The sequence below is a fragment of the Oryctolagus cuniculus genome, chromosome 9, assembly GCF_051225735.1.
Source record: "Oryctolagus cuniculus isolate XC-2025 breed Fujian yellow rabbit chromosome 9, ASM5122573v1, whole genome shotgun sequence".
Taxonomy (NCBI): domain Eukaryota; kingdom Metazoa; phylum Chordata; class Mammalia; order Lagomorpha; family Leporidae; genus Oryctolagus; species Oryctolagus cuniculus.
The window spans coordinates 107,081,449-107,101,296 of NC_142875.1; the positions used below are offsets into that span (position 1 = coordinate 107,081,449).

The following is a 19,848-nucleotide window of genomic DNA, read 5'->3' on the forward strand; positions in this document are numbered from 1 at the left end:
TTTCCTCTTTTAGTGTTTGGTAGAATTGGTGTTGGAGCCGTCAGACTCTAGACTCTTCTTCGCTGGGAGGTGGTTTTATTTATTTATTTTTTTAAAATCATTGATTGAGTCTTGGTCCTTGTTAAGATTTTCTATTTTTTTTTAAAGATGGTCTACTTTATTAGAAGGGCACAGTTATTGAGAGAGAGAGGGAAAGACACACAGAGAAATATCTGTCCACTGGTTCACTCCCCAAATGGCTGCAATGGTTAGGGATGGGCATGGCTGAATTCAGGAGCCAGGAGCTTCATCTGGGTCTCCTATGTGCATGGCAGGGACCCAGTGCCTTAGATGCTAGATACTGCCAGGTCCTAGTCTCCCACAGTCTCTTAGCTTAAATTTTCCTTGCCCTGCTTTCATGATTGCAAATCAAGCTCTTGAGAAAATGAGCTCACGGAATAGAGGGAGTGTGCAGCCTGCCCTGCAGGGATTCCTGATCGCCACACTCAGGAGGTCATTTTTCTGTCCTGTGGATAACATCTTGATGCTCAGTCTTGTCTGAGAGGGATCTTTTCCAGGAACTCCAGGCCTGAAGCAAAAAGTGACTGGAGCCCCCTTTGCCATCATTCACATTCACTAAAGGATATGATATTGCCAACCAATAGAAGAAGGGTCACGAGCATACAGACCAATCAGGAACTCAGACAAGAGCTGAGCGTGCACATCTCAGCCCTGGGAATTAAGCTGCCCAGCTCCTTGCTCTGCGCTTTGCAATAAATTTCTACTTTCTTCTGCCACCCCATATTAGTAATTGGCTTACTGACCCAGTTTGGGGGGTTCTACAATAATTCCTACAACCAGTTTTGGGGGTGTTTGATAATATCCTTACTTGTGAAGTGAATCTATTTTCGGAAGCATATAGTTGAGTTTTGTTTTTTATGCAGTTAACCATTCTGTCTTTTAGAAAATTTAATCTATTTACATTCAGAGTAACGATTGATAAAGAAGGACTTAGCATTTCCATTTGTTATTTGCTTTCTTGTTGGTTTTCATATGTTTTCCTCTCTCACTGCTTTCTTTGAGTTTAAGTAGAGATTATATGCATACAGATTTATTTTCTTGAAAAAAGAAATACTAATATCACATAGTGAGGGTTCATGATAATGATCAGCACTTCAGATCCAGTTTCCTGCTAATGCACCTGGGAGACAATGGAGATGACCCAAGTACCTGGGTTCCTACTTCCTACTACCCATGTGGGAGACCCAGATGGAGTTCTTGGCTCTGGGCTTTGGCCTGGTCCAGACTAACATGGGCTGTTGCAGGTACTTGGGGAATGAGCCAATGGATACAAAGTCTCTCTCTCTCTCCCACTCTTCTATCATTCTACTTTTCAAATGAATAAATTAACAAATCTTTAAAAGAGGACAAAAATAAGCTTTGCAAAAATCTCTACCTTCTTCTCTTAGATTTAAAAACTCTTTGAGAGCCCAAATTTATGTCTCAATTCAGAATGACTGACTATATATACTCCCTCCCCAGAACCAAAATTTATCATCACTTTGGTGGAGAGGGAATGGTGATGGTCATTGTCACACAGAGGCATGTAATTTAAAAGCCAAAAATTCTTTGTAAGAACTGTTTTTATTGAGCTGATATCCACAAAACATAAAGTTAACCATTTTGATGTGAATAATTCCATGAACTTGGCAAAATTTCTGTTCACATAGTAATCAACATGTGAAGGCTGTAAATGTCTCCCTAGTTGTGTGGGGATTTCCATTGGAAATAAAAATAGCAGAAGTGGGAAAGGCTGAAAGAGAATTAGACAGATCACCACCTGAGGAAATGTAGTTCCATTGCAATAACACGTGTTTCACAACAATGACTGAGGAATTGGTGAAGATTACCAAACAGCATATCATAAAGAATCAATAATAAAACATGTTTTACATCTCCAAATATTAATTCTGCCAAATCATTTTAGCATTTTATTTACTTTTTGATGGGTAGTATGCTAAAAATGATAAGGTCTTCCTATAGGAGTAGTTTCTCTACAGTTTCACAGCATAGGATTCTACTAGTAAATAGGTCTGGCACATCCTCTGGGTTATTTAATTGATAAGTTGGAGTTGCTCCTTGCTAATGATGCTGGTGATGAAAGTAATGAAAAGCTCGAATTGTGTGAAGTTGTGTTTTTTTTTTTTTACCCTTTTAGATGCCTTCATTTACTGCTCAGAAGTATATTCTGCCTTCTGTCTTTGTCTATCTGGTATACTTCTAGAAATGAAGTCATGAAAACACAGTGTGCATCTGATGATGCCTTCTGAGGACAAAACACAAGTAAGTCAGGTAGAGCCAGAGATTGACTCCTTTGCAGTACCAAGGACTTGTGGTTTATCTAGGGAATATCAAGTCAATGGTAGAATGAAAATTCAGGCTTACCTGCCCTGACTCCATGTCCAGGATGCTAGTGACTGGAACATACTACTGGTCTACCTATGGCGTGGACAGGAGCAAAAATCACATCCTCTCCACCCTATTTCTCAGCTAATGAAAATATGATGAGCTCTCAGCCTTTTCAGCATTTGTTTCGACTTCTGATATCACTCTTTTCTGTTCTGATTTCTACTCTCCTTACTATCTCACCTACTTCTTTCCCCACCCTTTTGACCTTACAGTGACAGTTGCTTCTCACAAATACTGTATGAGGGCACATTGCAGAGTTGGTCGTACACGACTGACATGTGAATCCATACACAATTGTGAGATGAGCTTTCCCGGGTAGCTGTGCTTCTTATTTGAAACCTGTTAAAATAAAATATAGTAAGTTAATTAGAACAAACATAAGGAATCCTGCCTACTAGGTACTGAAATAAATCAGCAAGGATTCAAGGCGGAATCTGGTAGTTTCTGGAGTGCTGTTTTGAGTCCTGGATGCTCTGCTTTTGACCCGGCTCACTGCTTATTTCACCTAGGAAGGTAGTAAAAGATGGCTCACCCACTTGGGCCCCCACCACCATGAGGGAGATCAGGATGGAACTCCTGGCTCCTGGTTTCAGCCTGTCCCAGACCTAGCAGTTGTGGCCATGTGGAGAATGAACCAGCAGTTGGAAGACTGGAAGATCGATCTCTCTGTATCTGTCTCTCTCTCTCTCTTTGTCTCTCACCATCTGTATTTCTCTACCTTTCAAATTAATAAATAAAATAAATAAGAAACAATAAAAACCATAAATATGTGGGTGATTCTACATGAACATTGACTGTTTACACACACACATACACACACACACACAAACAGAGCTAGTGTTTTAAAGGGCTGTATTTTTACTTAGTTGTAAGGTATACCATCTCCTTGATCAAATAGTATGCAATAAAATTCATTTAAGCTGGGAGATTTAATAGCAAACACTGCAAAAGCTAGAAAACAAAGAGCTCTTTTAGTGTAGGAGTAAATGAAAAATAAAATCATAAAACAGAAAAGAACATAGAAATAGGCATGTCTCAATCTTGCTATCAGGAGGAAATAGGAAAAAATATTCTTAGCTAGGTTGAAACACAAGCTGGAACCAGCATAGTTACAGAAGATGAGACCTTTGCCCAAATGCCAAAGATTTGTCATTGTTAATTGCGGGGAGCAACTGAGACTAGACTAAATTACTGGAACTAGGACTAATTCTATGCATCTGCTTTCCCACAATATGGTGCTGAGAGAGAGCAAACAACTTCTACACAGCTGCCTCACCAGTTTGACTGATAAGCTGCAGGAGCTGATCCTGCTCCTGATTGGAGGAGAGCAGCGTGCTCGTCGTGTGGGCAGCAGAGCGTGGATTGGTGGAAGAGGACTATAAAGGAAGAGAGAGACAGCATGCACCAGGCAACATCTGAGGAACATCTGAGCAGCCCCTGAGAGAGCGGGCCGGCGGTGTGCTGCTCCTCCGAGGAAGCGGGCGGGGGCACGGCAGCTAACCTGGGAAGGGCCGGACAAAGAGAACAGCGCAGGATCCGGTGTCGTTCCTCCGCGAATGGGGGAGCAACAGTTAATCTATCAGCAGGCCAATGTGGCGGGTGGCCCTGGGCATTCAGTGGAATCCTTTAGCTATATGGTGTGTAGACTCTCCAGTTCCACCTAGAGATGCAAATCACCTACCTGAGAAAACTTGTTGGACCATAGGAAACCCACCCTAATTTAGAAAATACTGCAGTTACAAGTATGCTTCTTGGATTCTAGTCCTATTTCAACAGACCTGCTGTTCTCTTGCAAGCACATGGCAATAGTCACCTTCACTACGAAAGGACTGCTGCTATAGTATATCCTCAGGTAGTTAGCCCTACCTGTGTTTCTTGTCTGCTGCTTCCTTGCAGTGTGCTCCATAGATCTAGCTCTGCACACACACACACACACACACACACACACACACACACATGCACTCACTCACACTCACACACCACAAAAATTCCATCACACAGTATTTCTCTGATCATCACAAAGCAGGTAAACCTGAAACCTAAAACAAAGAGAAAGCTAAAAAATGCTCACATGTTTGTAAATTCAGAAATGGACTCCCAGGCAACTCATGGGAAGTCAGAAACACACAGTGGAAGTCAGAAAGTATTCTGAACTAAATGACTGTGGAAATCTATTAGAATGATAGCCTTCACTGCATGCACTTGAGAACAAGAAGAGCTGAAGTTCATGAGTTAACCATCCAATATGGAAGTTAAGGTCAAATAGCAAATTCAACACAAAGAACTTAAAAGAAGTAACAGGAACATACAAGGAAGATATAATTTGATATTCTGATTTAAAAAGAAAATACATGACAATTACAGTGAGGAAGGTTTCAATACACACTGAGGAAGATCAATAAGTTGAAAATAATTAAATGAGCTATGTGGTTGTTTTTTAACTTGATAATAGTGTATATCACATGCTTACTATACGCAAGACACTGTACTAAATGATTTTATTTTATCCCCTTTGTCTCACAGTCTTATGAGTTCCATGCTCATTGAAAGATAAGGAAAGGAAAGTGTCACACAGCCAGTGAGAGGGCTCGTCACTAACTCAGCTGAGGCCTGACTTGGAAACCCCTGCTCTTAGTCACAGTGGTGTGCTGAGTGACAGTGACTGCTCCTTGGCTGGGCAACTTCAAACAGATGCCATGTGTCCTGCTGCAAAGAAATTAATGGGACCGCTCTGTGGATAGCACTGGCTGGCCTCGCAGCTCCTTCTGACCCGAGTCCTCCTCCCACCTTTTCTTTTCCTCCCCAGCTCACTCTTTCTCACTGCGTATTTTTCTTTCTCTCTCTTTCTCACACACAGCTACCAAACCAGGTTCTTAAATGCTTGATGTTCTTTGGTCTCTTTGAGGAAAAGGATGAAGCTTCTGAGATACTTACAAGTTAGAAGAGAATGTTGATCCATCCTCCCAGAGCCATGGGCTCCCACTCTGGGAACGAGACAGCCCTATCCAAAATGAATGAATGGGTTGGAAAGACATTTCTCTTTCTATAAATTCCTGTAGTGAAACAGAATTGATTACAAACACACATCATGGGGACAGATAGATAGGTAGCTAGATGATAGACTTATAGATGTTAAGAAAAACATAAGGGACTGATGCTGTGGCGGAGTGGGTGAAGCCGCTGCCTGTGATGCCAGCATCCCATACGGGCTCTGGTTTGTGTCTGGCTGCTCCACTTCCAATCCAGCTCCCTGCTAATGTGCTTGGGAAAAGCAGCAGAAGATGGCCCAAGAGCTTGGGCACTTGCCACTCATATGGGAGACCTGGAGGAAGCTCCTGGCTCCTGGCTTTGGTCTGGCTCAGCTCTGGCCATTGGGGCCATTTGGGGAGTGAAACAGCGAATGGAGGGTATCACTCTGTCTCTCTCTCTATATATATATGCTTAATTCTTGACTTTCAAGTGAATAAAATAAATTTGTAAATAAAAAGAAGCAAGGAAGATTAAATCACTTTGGTGACGGAGATGTGCATAAACTGACAACCATGCTGAGAGGGGCTCATTCTTGAATGTTTCACAAGGCCTATTTCATTTCTTTAGAGTAATTATCATTCAATTTCCAATATAGAATAGGTTCATAATGTCAATGTATTGCCTTCATTCAAGCCAAACTTGACAAAATCCATGGGTGATAAGCTCTCAATGTGGCTTTCATGGACGATAGGCTACTATCTTCTCAAGTTGAAAATCTAGATTGATACTGTGTTCGTCAAGAAATATTTCTTAGCACTGGATAACAACTTCAAAATAATTTAGACTCTCTAAATGTTTTAGTAAAAAGCAGTCTGAGATTCCATGAAAGTAACTGAATTGTTGACAAGTACAGGAGAATTTATTGTCAATTGCAAAGTGCTCTAAAAGCAGACAGCCTTCTAGTACAACATTCTTCCTTGGCCATATACCCACTTTCATTAATTTTAACGTGAAATGCAACTGTTGGGCAAGACAGTACAGAACCAGAAGATTGAGCATAATGAAGCTAGATGGAGAAGTTATAAATTAGATTTTGAGTGTAAATTGTTACCTGACCATATCCTTTGTCATAATTTATCTGTGTTTTGCCTTTTGTTCATCATAAACTGAGAGACTCATTTAAAGATTTATTTATTTATTTGAAAGTCAGGGTTACACAGAGAGAGGAGAGGAAGAGAGAGAGAGGATCTTTCATCTACCGGTTCATTCCCCAGATGCCCACAACAGCCAAGGCTGGACCAGGCCAAAGCCAGGAAACAGGAACTCCATTGGGATCTCCCATGTGGGTGGCAGGGATCCAAAGTTCTTGCATCACCATCTTCTGCCTTCCCAGACACAATAAGGAAGCTGGATGGGAAGCAGAGGCAGGACTTGGTCCCAGGCACTGCTATATGGGATGTCCGTGTCCAAAGCAGTGGCTTGACCTTCTGTGCCAAAACACCTGCTCCAGCTTCTATTTTTCTTGACAATTATTATGGCAAAGGTAGAATTTTCTCTTTTACTCCACCAAATTTAAAAATTGACAGTTTAAATCTACTAAAATGGGTAGTGATTTGGTTACAATAATCATGCAGACATGGGGTGTGTTTGAAATGGATTTGTTTTAAAGTGAAATGTGGTTATTTAAAAAATTAATTAGGCCGGCGCCGCGGCTCACTAGGCTAATCCTCCGCCTAGCGGCGCCGGCACACCGGGTTCTAGTCCCGGTCGGGGCGCCGCATTCTGTCCCGGTTGCCCCTCTTCCAGGCCAGCTCTCTGCTGTGGCCAGGGAGTGCAGTGGAGGATGGCCCAGGTGCTTGGGCCCTGCACCCCATGGGAGACCAGGAAAAGCACCTGGCTCCTGGCTCCTGCCATCGGATCAGCGCGGTACGCCGGCCGTAGCGCGCTGGCCGCGGCGGCCATTGGAGGGTGAACCAACGGCAAAGGAAGACCTTTCTCTCTGTCTCTCTCTCTCACTGTCCACTCTGCCTGTCAAAAAAAAAAAAATAAATAAAAATTAATTAAGGGGCCAGTGTTGTGGCATGGCTGGTAAAGCTACCGCCTGTGATGCCAGTATCCCATATGGATGCTGGTTTGAGTCCTGACTGCTCTACTTCTGATCCAGCTCTCTGCTATAGCCTGGGCAAGCAGTGAAAGATGGCCCAAGTCCTTAGGCCCCTGGAAGAAGACCTGGAAGAAGCTCCTGGCTTCGGATTGGCCCAGCTCCAGATGTTTCAGCCATTTGGGGAGTGAACCAGTGGATGGAGGATCTCTTTGTCTCTGTAACTCTGCCTTTCAAATAAATAAATAAATAAATAAATCTTTGAAAAATTAATTAAACATAAAAGCATATACTATGCACTTTACATGCTTAATGCATGCTACTAGTGTGATAATAAAGAAATTAAAAATGACTTTCTCTCAGGGAAAATTGTTAACAGGGAGTTAAACCTGAGATCTACACTTACCAGTTCTTCTGAGCTGTCTATCTTCAGGAGATGAGAGGCCAGTTGAGAGCATTGTCTTTTACTTCCATTCCAGGTATCTAGTGATGTTCTAAATAGATAACAGCTTGTCTCGTGCATGATCCAATTAGGGGGACAAGAGCTGGAAAAGAAGCCTGGAAATAAGCGATAGAGACTATGAGTTTCATAGCACATCAGCTCACTGTCCTAGTGTAAGCATCATTTCTCTCTCTCTCTCTGTTTTTAGTTTTATTTGAAAGGCAGAGCTACACAGAGAGAGCTCTTTCATCTGCTGGTTCGCTCTGGAAATGGCTGCAATGGCAGCCTGGGTCTCCCACATGGATGCAGTGCCTAAGCACTTGGGCCATCTTATGCTGCTTTCCCAGGTGTATTAACAGGGAGTTGCACTGAAAGTGCAGCAGCTGGGAATGGAACCATTTCAAGTCCAACTATAGGGATATGATTTTACAGAAGAGAATGCATTCAAATTCCACCATTCATTTAAAACTTAAAAATTAATTAGACAAAGGTTTAGACAGCAACCTATCCTTTCCTTTTTGATTTGTGTTCCACTCCTTCAAATTCAACCAAGGACTCTCTATAACTCCCTAAAGTAAACCCACTCAAAGTCAATCATTGGGGCACACCCTAAGTTCATACTACTTAACATATTTTATGGTATGAGATCCATTTCAAAAATGTGACTTTCCAAATTAGAAAACTTGAACAGTAATTATTCACATTATAGAATATATTGATTATATTTATTAAATTGTTGATAAAAATAGGCATTGCGGGTACAAAGATGAAAAAATGAAATGGAAATATTAAATCATAGTCAATTATGATGAAATTAAGGTAAAGATAAACTGTATATGAAATTTAAGAGGGGTGAGCATTTTAGCACAGCAGTTAGGATGTGGCTTGGGAAGCCCGTATTGGAGGGACTGGGTTCAAGTCCTGGTTCTACTTCCAATTGCAGCTTTCTGCTAATGCATACCCTGGGAAATAGCAGTGATGGTTTAAGCAGTTAGATCCCTGCCATTCACATTGGAAACTAGGATTGAGGTCCTGGCTCCTTCTTTTGGCTTTGCTCAGCCCTAGCTGTTGGGGACATTTGGAGAGTGAACCAGCAGATGAAAGATATCTCTCTCTCTGCCTTTCAAATAAAATGAAAGCAATAAGTTAAATTAATTTATATATAAAAAATAAAAACATCATCAGCATCACCATCAGCATGCGCCATTGGCATCCCATTTGGGCACCAGTTGTAGTCCCATCTGCTTCACTTTCAATCCAGCTTCCTGCTAATGCACCTTGGAAAGCAGGTGAAGGTGGTCCAAGTGTTTGGGCCCCTGCAGCCATGTGGGAGACTCAGAGGAAGCACCTGGCTCTTTGCTTCAGCCTATCCCAGCCCTAGTCATTGCAGCCATTTGGGGAGTGAACCATTGATTTCTCTCTGCCTGTCCCACTCCCTCTCTGTGGCTCTGACTTTCAAATAAATAAATAAATATTTAATAATAAAAAACAAGTAATTAAATTGTATGATCAAAGGAAAATTTAACCAGAGTTTTTAGGAATTTTTATATTAGTTGTATCTCCTCTTTATGTTTTTAATTTAGCTTTTTAAATCTTGGCAATATTTACTCCTCTTTCCTTTTCCTACACTATTCTTCCTTTCTAATGTTTTATTTCCTAGTTTAATTATACCACTAAAAATAGCAGTTTGTTAAAGGGAGAGAACATTTTTATTTCCTTTATATCAAGTTATATAATCTCCTGTAGTTCTATTCATACAGTCAATAAATCAATTACCAATCTGGGGGGAAAATCCAGCTTAAACTGTCCAGTTATATGCACGGGTGTTTACAATACCACTTTTTTCGTGTTTGACAGGGACACATTGTTCTAAAATATATTGATAAATGTGTTTGCCTTGAACACACAGGCATTGGATATAAGCGTATTCTCTTAATCACCTTACCCCGGGACTTGGAACCAAGAATTAACCATCTTGAACCAAGGAATCCCTGAAGCCTTTAATTCTGCCCTTGCCTGTGGTTTTGAGGGCCGTGGTAGGAGCCACATTCTCTTCTAAAGATGATTTTGTGGGTTGATTGTGGTTCTCTCTACTTCTTGATGGAAAGTTGTCATTCTTCAAAGGTTGGCTCCCTGAATTGGATCTCTGAAAAGCTTCATATACCAACAACAATAATAGTGACAAAAAAGTCATCCTGCTATGTTTGAAAACTAAAATTCCCAAACCCACGTGTTATTGAAACATAAAGAGCTACAATCTTGATAAATGATAAATAGATGATTTATTGTTGGTGGAGAGGTAAGGATGATAGATGATAATAAATAATAGATTGATAGATGAAATAGGTAGAAAGAAAGAAATAACTTCCAAAAAAAGAATTGTGGTGAAAAAGAGAAAAAATAATCGGGTAGAGGAGAAAGAGAATGAAGGGAGCAGTAGGAGACAAATGACAAAGAGTCAGTTGGCACTATGAGAGATTTGAAATAGTAATTCTTTTAGTTTTTTTCCTATTTAAAAATGGGAGCTGTCCCTTGAGCACCTGTGTAGTACCTACGATACCTTAAGTACAAGGAACTGTTTGACTAATTAAGTAAACTCCTAAAGACTCTCTAAGCACAATTATTATTATTGAGAGATATAAAAATATAGGGAAATGCATTTATCCATCACAAAATACATACTTAGTACTTGGTAAGTGGCAAAACACTTCCTGGCATATTAGAGGGGTTTATATTAAAGGTCAGATATAAAACAATTTCCACAAATGTTGAGATTCATAAAAGTAGTACATGGTCCCTTTAGTGAATTCATTTCATTTGGGAGATAGTATCATGTTGTACTTCCTTCTCCAGTCTCCAGGGTTTCCTTCTATCAGTTCAGCCTTCAAATATCACAGCTTTGAAACCAGCTATTCAACAGTAACACAGCAGAGTAATTAAGAATATAAGGTTTTTTAGATGGATAATCTGAGTGTCGAATCATGATCCCATCACTAACTTAAGACCCTGGAAAACGAGAGAACACTCCCAGTCTCTCACGTCCCTTATATGTAAAATGAGGCTTAAAAGCACTAACTGAATAGGTTTACTATACATATTAAATTAGATTATGCACATCAAGTCCTAAAAAGATTGCCTGGTACATGTGAAATGCATGTGAAATGTCTGTTGTTAATCTCTCCAACCAGTACTCACCCAGGGCACTCAGGACCACAGCTACCACCAGTATTACCAAGCACAGGACTCCCAAAGTCACAGCCACGAGACGCCAAGGAGGAGACACAGTACGGGTTCCTGAAGAGCCACCAGGAGCAGAAATTGAATGGAGACCAGGATGAGGGATCGTGGAGAACTTTAATTCCATTGTCATTACAATCTGGCAAATTCTAAAGTGAATCATTCATCATTGGTGCCTGGATAACCTCGCCATTCAGAATTAATGGAGTTTTCCCCTACTCTTAGGATACCTCTTCTTTGGTGGCTGTAGCTGTAGCTTCAGCATAGGCAGAACAGCTTACACTCCTGGTCTCAGAACCACGTGAACATTCTTGAGTCCTGACACTCCTACGGTCTCTGATACCCCCCTTCATTTTTGGAGGAGACATCTTAAAGTAGAAGAAATAGCATTGGTTACTAAGGATAACCTCCCCTCTTGACTTATTCGGTGCATGACTTTGGTCAAGTTACTTCCTCTGTTTTTGTTTTTCATTTTTCTTTGTGACACTGGGGTTCTAATACCTCCAAGGATTATTGTGGGAATTAAGTGAACTAACACGAAAAAGCATCCCACTTAGAGATGAAGCACATTATAGGTCACTCACTGTCCACTGATATGCATAAACACACACATACCTGGATACCACCTCCCTCAACCAACTTTTCTTTCTGGAAACCCCAGCAGGTTGCCCAAGAAAAAATTGCTTAATTGGTGGTAAGAGGAAAACAATTATGCAATGTGAAGAAGAAAGCAGAAGTCTCATTCTGATGTCAAGACATGTGAATGTTTCCCTTGAAGACAACAAGGAACTGATGTTGTATTAACATTTCCACAGCAAGAGTATATCTCTGCCTTTCACTGAGAATAAACAGGAAGAGCATTTCACGGAATTGTCAAGGAGAATCATAGAGGAGACAAAATCACTCGTTTGATAAACAGATCCCTGGTTCCTTTCTCCATATTTCATTCCATTTACATTTTAAGTCTCATATCCAGTTAATGAAGACTTTTTGTCTAATATGTTTCCTTCACCAGAATGCCATGAACTCCCTTTAAAAAGAAACATGCAAACCAATCTCTTACCACAAAAGGCATGTCAGATTCAGACTTTTAAACCCCATGACTGGAGTGGATGTTTGGCATACAGCTTGGGAAAACCTTATCCCACATTAGAGTGTCTGAGTTCAAGACCTGGCTCTGCCTTCAGTTCCAGCTTCCTACAAATACGCACCCTAGGAAGCAGCGGGTGACGGCTCAAGTGCTTGGGTTCTTGCCACTCATGTGGGAGGCTTGGTTTGAGTTCTGATCTCCTGGCTTTGGCCTGACCCAGCTTTGGCTATTGTAGGCATTTTTGGAGTAAGCCTGCAGAAGGGAGACCCATTTCTGTCTCTGTCTCTCTCTGGCTTTCAAATAAATTTAAAAAATTTTAAAAAGCAGGAAAAAGAAATAAACTCTTTGACTTCTGATTTCCATTTGGTCTCTACAAGAAGATTATCATTTTACTGTTTTTATCATCTGTCTCCCATCTTTTCATTCTTTTTCTAAAAAAGTTTTTTTTTAATTTATTTATTTTATTTATTGTAGAGGCAGAGAAACAGAGAGATACCATCCCATCTGCTGGTTCATTCCCCAAATGCACTTAACGGCCAGAGCTGGGCCAGGCTGAAGCTGGGATCTGGAAATTCAATCTGGGTCTCCGTCATGGGCGATGGGGACCCCGCTCCTGGAGTCTTACTTGCTGCCTTCTGGTGTGCACACCAGCAGGAAGCTGGTATCAGGAGCAGAGCTGAGGTCCAAATCCCAGCGTCTTAGACTCTAGGAATGTGGGCACCCTGATATCTTAAACAGTAGGCCAAATGCCTACTCTCATCATTCTTCTCTTTCTTGTCTTTCCTGATGTTGATACACACAAGTTTCCTTGACCTCCAGTCTATGATATATTCCCTTCTATCAAACAAGCAACAAGTCACCCTTATTGAAACCCCTTCATGGGGCCAGCACTGTGCCGTAGCTGGTAACACTGCCGCTTGCAGTGCCGGCATCCCATATAGCACCAGTTCAAGTCCTGGCTGCTCTGCTTCTGATCCAGCTCTCTGTTATGGCCTGGGAAAACAGCAGAAGGTGGCCCAAAGCCTTGGGCCCCTGCACCCATGTGGGAGTCCTGGAAGAAGCTTCTGGCTCCTGGCTCCTGCCTTCAGATGGGTGCAGCTCCAGCCATTGCAACCATTTAGGGAGTGAATCAGCAGATGAAAGACTTCTCTCTCTCTCTACCTACTTCTGTCTCTCTGTAACTCTGCCTTTCAAGTAAATAAATCAATCTTAAAAAACAGATGCAAAAACAATATACAAAAACAAAAGAAGAAATCCCTTCATACTTATTGCTAACTCTGCAGAGAGGAAGTGGCAATTTCTATAAAACAGAGAAACTGTATTTTCTGCCATCATACATAATTAATTTAAGTACTAACAATTAGTTACTCAATAGCTTAGGCTTAACAATTAGTTAATAGTAAAGGCTTAGTACAAATCCAAGTTATCTTCTGTAATTTCTAAAAATCTTTAAGTAAATCTAACAAGTTGTATCTACAATTTTTTCCACTTAAGTATTTAATTGTGAATGAGAGTGCTGAAGTCAGAAAGAAAAAATAATACCTTTCTCTGATAACACACATGTTCTGGTGGTGACTCGAGAGTTGAAGACTAATTGAGTATATCCATCTTCATCTACATTTTCTAAACCGGAATGAAACTCCATCGTTCTATAGAGTCCCAGGATAGACGCAGCATTTGAGAGCGCCTTTCCTTCTCCTAAGTTGACTGCCTGTGGACAAAAGAGGATCTAAGAGTTGAATCATGTGGGATAGGCATGTTGACTGAGCTTTAAGAAGCTGAGCTTAAGCAGCCCAACGACAACAGATACCCAAAAGCAGGAAATGAAAACTGTGCTGTGGTAATTTCCTATCCTTACCTTTAGATCCTGTTTCTGAGACTGTAGACTCTTAAGAAAATCAAAAGGCTGAAAAGTACACAGATTGAAGTTTCAGATCATATAAGGAAAAAGGCGTGGATTAATGTCTTATGGTGCCTTTGTTACTTGCACAACTGAATTTGACATCATTAATTGATGTAGCCTATTAAAGCATTTTGGTGCCTTGAGTTTATCCCCACTTTGCTCTAACTATTTTTTCCATGCACTTATTCATGTATTTGTTCATTCAGTAAATATTTATTGAATGCTCAACTTTCCACTGAAAGGAGCTAAGGTTGTAAAGAAAATGATAGCTGCGAAAAAGCTCACCAGAAACCTATGGATTGCTATTTGAAGGATTCCACAAGGAAGTGTATAGTTGGAGCAATATTGAGAGGGCAAAGTTCTCCTCTGAATTTGTCAGGGATTAATAAAACAAAGTAGCGATTATTTGTACCCAAGTGCTGTGAGTTAGCTGCTACTCTATACTAGTTTTCTCACTCAATCTCAGTTCTCCAACAAGTCTATGTGGTAGGTATTATTTCTATTTTTAGATAAAGACAATAAGACATTTAAAGCTTATTCCCAGGGCCAGCATGTGACATATTGCTTGAGACACAGATATCCATATCAGAGCAACTGATTGAAGTCCTAGCTGCTGTGCTTCCAATCCAGCTCCCTGCTAATGTGCCTGGGAAAGCATCCAACTGTGTTTAGGCCCCTGCCACCCATGGGGGAGATCTAACTGGAGTTCCTGGCTCCTGGCTTTGGCCTGGTCCAACTCTGGCTGTTGCAGCGATTCTGGGGGAGTGAACCAGAGGATGGAAGATCTCTGTTTCTCTCTATCACCATTTCCCTTTCTGTCACTGTGCCTTTCAAGTAAGTATAAATAAATACACCTTAAAGAAAACTTAGTCCCCTTTTCAGTTTTGAGAAGCTAGTTAAAACATTGGAGCAAGGAATAGTGCTATGGGGCCCTGGCTGCTGCTCCCAAGCATGTCCAGTCCTCTGAGGAGAGGAAGGCTTTGTCATTCCTCTAAAAGAGGCAAGAGAATAGGATGCGAATTTGTCTCCCTGACTGAGGGTTGGGAGAAAGTTTAAGGGGCCAGGTAGAAGAAAGCTGGAACACGGACATGCGGGCCAGACAAGCTTTGATTGGAGAGGCTGGATTCAGGCTAGCATGATCAGATGAACTTTTAATTCTAGATTTCCACGTTGAAGGAACTCTCGTGTCTGAAAAGGCTCCATGTACCCATGTCTGATCTCCTTGATTCTGCCAGTTAGATTTTCTTTTTTTTGGCCATGCCTAGGTTATGGGATGTGTAGCTCTCTGCTCTTGATTCTGTGTGTGTGTGTGCACAGCCATATCTTAAAAACCAGGAACTTAGCCCATTGTTAAGGCATAAGATAGGAAAACTTTCAGAATAAGAATTGGGGAAGTTGGGGCCAGCATTGTGGCGTAGAGGTTAAGCTTCTGTCTGTGATGCCAGCTGCTCCACTTCCAAACCATCTCCATGCTAACGGCCTGGGAAAAAAGCAGTGGAGGTTGGCCCATCTTGGGCCCCTGCCACTCATGTAAGAGACCTGGATTAAGCTTCTAGCTCCTGGCTTTTGCCTGGCTCAGCCCTGGCTGTTGCATTCACTTGGGGAGTGAACCAGCAGATGGAAGACCTTGCTCTCTTTGTTACTCTGACTTTCAACTAACTAAATAAAATTTTTTTAAAAGCATGAACTAAAAAAGTATGATCAGACAAACTGTTAAAGCAAAAGAAAAGAAAACTTTCAGGATAAGAATGGGAAAGTATAACAAGAGAATTTTGAGGCTTTGGACTTCAAGGGAAACGGTAAAAAATAAAATCTAAGTCTACACACACTGCAAAACTCATGTCTTTTCTGTTCTGCTACACCGCCTTCTTCATCCTCCTGTATAATAAAATAGCAAGGAACAGCTGTGGAAGGTTCAGGGGGGTTGAAATAATATGGTAAACATTTCATTTCCCCCTCTCTTCCAGCATCAATACTAAAGCTCACATCAATGATAGGTGGACATCACCCATCACTTCTGGAAACTGGAGAGACTTTGAAGTGAGCCGAGTGTTGGAGACATCTGCCTGTTGTCAAAGAGCAACAAAACTAGTGCAGGGAAGTTTTAAATGTATTCTTTTAAAATTTTTGGTAATTTTATTTTCTGAAATAAATTGATAATAGGCAAATGACAGGAAAAATAACATAACAAAGTTTATTATGTGTCTAAGGCACAGAAGTGATGTGGGCTAGGCAGAGAGGTAGTGAGGGACAAAGAGCTGAGAGACTGCTAGCACCGTTTGCCACAGCTGTGCACCTCCTAAAACCCCACACCCTTCCATGCTGACCCCACGTGGCTGCAGGCTCGGTGCCCATGTCACATCATGCATGTGAGCCTGACTTCCTCCCATGTACCAGACGCCATGATCACCGTATGTAAGCTGCACCCCATGAGGAGATGCCGTGACACCTTCTTGGAATGATTTCAATCTTTTAAAATTTCCTGAGACTTGAATGTGGACTAATAAATGATCAATCCTGGATAATGTTCCATGTGCCGAAGAGAAGAATGTGTTCTGTGGCTGTTTGGTAAAATGTTCTGTAACTCTCTGTTAGATCCTTTTGTTTCATAGTATGGTCAACTTCTATCTCTGCTGATTTTCTGTCTGGATGATCTGTTTGTTGATGACAGTGGGGTGTTGAAGTCCCCCACTATTATTATATTGGATTCTATCTCTCCCTTTAGATCTAATAGTATTTGCTGTATATATCTGGGTGGTTTTGTGTTGGGTGCATATATATTTATGATATATCTCTGTTGAATCATTCCTTTTATAAATTTATAATGTCCTTTGTCTCTTGTTACATTTTTTATTTAAAGTCTATTTTATCTGATACGAGTACAGCTACTCCTACTCATTTTTGGTTTTTACTTGTCAGATAAATGTTTTTCTAGCCCTTCACTTTTTTTTTTTTTTTAACAGGCAGAGTTAGACAGTGAGAGAGAGCAGAGAGAAAGGTCTTCCTTCCATTCATTCACCCCCCTAATGGCCGCTCCAGCCGGCGTGCTGAGCCGATCCGAAGCCAGGAGCCAGGTGCTTCCTCCTGATCTCCCATGCGGGTGCAGGGCCCAACCACTTGGGCCATCCTCCACTGCCTTCCTGGGCCACAGCAGAGAGCTGGACTGAAAGAGGAGCAACCGTTACAGAATCCGGCGCCCCAACCGGGACTAGAACCCGGTGTGCCGGCGCTGCAGGTGGAGGATTAACCTAGTGAGCCGCAGCGCCAGCCCAGCCCTTCACTTTTAATCTTTGTGTATCTTTACTTGTGAAGTGAGTTTCTTGTAGATAGCATATAGTTGAATCTTTTGTTTTTTTGTTTTTATCCATTCAGTCAATCTAAATCTTTTGATTGGGTAATTTAATACATTTGTATTGTAGGTTAGTAATGATGGATAAAAGCAAATGCTTATCATTTTATTGATTGGTTACTGATTGTATCTGCTCTATTAGTGAATTTGGTAGTCATATTTTCCTGATGTTTGCCTCCATTGTAGGACTGTCTTCACTCCTTCACTTCTAAGGGATAGCTTCGCTGAATGTAATATTTTTGTTTGGAAAATATTTTCTTTTAAGACCTTGACTCTATCATCCCACCAGCACCTTTCTTGAGACATGCACTAAAGCCTGCCCAATTTGAATATTTGAATATTCAATTAGAGGACCACCTCCTACTTCATAGAGGGATGACTTGAACTTTGGCAGAGGCAACCATCTTCCTTTCCTCATGAAAGAGTTTGCCAGCACTCGTGTCTGAGTGTGCATTATCCCTTTAAATGAATTCTACTTTCCTGGACCTCTACCTCCCTCTCTGCTTTGAATTAACACAGAAGGGCACCTTGTTTCTCACTACAGAGTATTACCCTCAAAGAGGAGCAAGATGGCTGACCCTCGCATAGAGCTTAGGGGGCTGGGACTTGGGCTCCAGGTCAAGGAAGGCAGTGCAAGCTATGGACAGCAGGAAGGGGTGCATAGCAAGCAAGGGGTGTCCTGTTATGCAGATGAAGACTCCCAGGTGAGAGTCACCTGTTGGCATCCCGTTTGGGGGATGAACCAGCAGACAGAGGATCTCTCTCTTCCTTTGTCTCTCCCTCTCTCAGTAACTCTGCCTTTCAAATAAATAAATCTTTGAAAAAAAAAAAAAAAACACCCGTAGAAGTAGTCTCCCTCTGAGGTAGTTGTCAGATTCTCCAGTATTTTCTTTTGGTGGAAAGATGTCTCCCTAGGCAGAGCAGCAAGGAACGTATCAGGTACAAATGCCTCTGTCTGCATCTGTTTTTTACTTCGCTAATGTAGGAGATGTAAATTTCTTTTACAAAAGAACGGCTTTTCAGAGCCATTCCCACAACTGCAGAGGTCTGCGATTTCTCAGAACCTATTAGAAATGCACCAAGGAAGTATATTTATGTGGGATATTCTACTCTCCGATACCAGACACTAGTCAAAGTGACGCGGACAGATTTCACTGGGGAATATTACTGCAGTAGGGAAGAGAATCCAGCATGAACTGAACTCAACTTATTCAAGATAAAAGGCTGCAGACTTTTCAAATGCTGGGCTGTGCTAAGGAAAAGGCATACATAGGATTAATCAGTCAATGTATCTGGGCTGGCTGGGTTTATTAATTGATACTTTTCCAAAGGGAAAACTGTCTTCTCCAATTTTTTGGACAGGACACAGTGATATAAGCTGAAGCAAAACACCTGATAGTGGCAAAGTAGGCAAGGAGCTACATAGAAATAGGTAAACTGGCATTTTTGCCAGCCCTGCCTTTTAACTTTACCCCCTCACCTGCCAGTTTGATATGGCTACCTTTCCAGGATGCACCTGTGTCTGATCTAGGACCAGGAAGGAAAAGATGCCATGATGGCCACATGGAAGTTAAACTCCACGTGAACGTTCCATAAAAATCCCAGAAAGCTTCACTGCATGTTAAGATCCCACCCTGTTTTTTTTATTCAATTATAACACCACCTCACACCTCATAAAAGAGGCTGTCAGTGGGGGAGGGGCCCTTTTTTGCCCTTGACCATGCTTGGGGGCGCTTCTCTGGCTTCCTTTCCTTCTTATGGACAACTCACTGTCCCACTCATGATGGGTATCTGTCAGTGTGGAATGGTCCACACTCATGCGTGAACGTATGTTCACGCTTTCATTTTTAAATAAATCCTTTTCTCACTTGAGCACTATGTATAAGCCTCCACTTTGGATTCTTGTCTCTGTTGGGGCACGAACCTGGAATCAAGACAGTAAAGATATGGCCCCTATCATACCCACCTTTTGTCCTTTTTCTCCCATAGCAATTGAGAAAGAGGACAAGAATGGTTTCCATGACTGTTGACATGTCAAGGCGCTCAGGACCTTGAGGAAACAGTGTGGTGTGGTAGTTGACATTCCAAGGGCAGAGAAGGAGTTTAACATCGCGGGATTTCTAGAGTAATCACTCTAGGAGGGCACTCAGGAGTCCATCTTCCCATCACCAAGTGTTCACTGGAACCACAGATAAATTCTCCCAGCAGTTCTGAGCTTCTGCAAGTGGGCATTTTAGGTAGGGTTGGAGTCATCCGATGGACATGACCTTAAGCTGCCGAAAGCCCTTCGAGAGCTGGTCAGGTGTCT

General features: G+C 41.6%; 1 protein-coding gene across 3 annotated transcripts; it reads right to left on the reverse strand.

Moving 5' to 3' along the window:
* Positions 1–1,604: 1,604 nt before the first annotated feature.
* Positions 1,605–14,068, reverse strand: CLEC7A (C-type lectin domain containing 7A). 3 transcript variants are annotated; one of them, XM_002712883.6, is made up of 6 exons: positions 13,831–14,054; positions 11,157–11,255; positions 9,978–10,115; positions 7,926–8,077; positions 5,383–5,501; positions 1,605–2,787 (listed from the first exon to the last, which is right to left on the reverse strand). In XM_002712883.6, the coding sequence occupies exons 1-6, from the start codon at positions 13,931–13,933 to the stop codon at positions 2,655–2,657; spliced, it is 744 nt and encodes a 247-aa protein (XP_002712929.3). In that variant the 5' UTR covers positions 13,934–14,054; the 3' UTR covers positions 1,605–2,654. The 3 variants fall into 3 exon arrangements, with proteins under 3 accessions (XP_002712929.3, XP_002712930.3, XP_089159985.1); XM_089303859.1 differs by having other exon boundaries at positions 2,645–2,787; positions 5,383–5,449; positions 13,831–14,039; XM_002712884.6 differs by lacking the exon at positions 9,978–10,115 and having other exon boundaries at positions 13,831–14,068.
* Positions 14,069–19,848: the final 5,780 nt, after the last annotated feature.

Bases quoted from the DNA above. Each gene is read 5' to 3' on its own strand.
- CLEC7A (XM_002712883.6), bottom strand. From the start codon at position 13,933: ATGGAGTTTCATTCCGGTTTAGAAAATGTAGATGAAGATGGATATACT. The intron at 11,256-13,830 runs GTATTATTTTTT...GTGGCTCTTCAG, and splicing joins ATGTGTGTTATCAGAGAAAG to GAACCCGTACTGTGTCTCCT. The intron at 10,116-11,156 runs GTGAGTACTGGT...TGGTATATGAAG, and splicing joins TGTGGTCCTGAGTGCCCTGG to CTTTTCAGAGATCCAATTCA.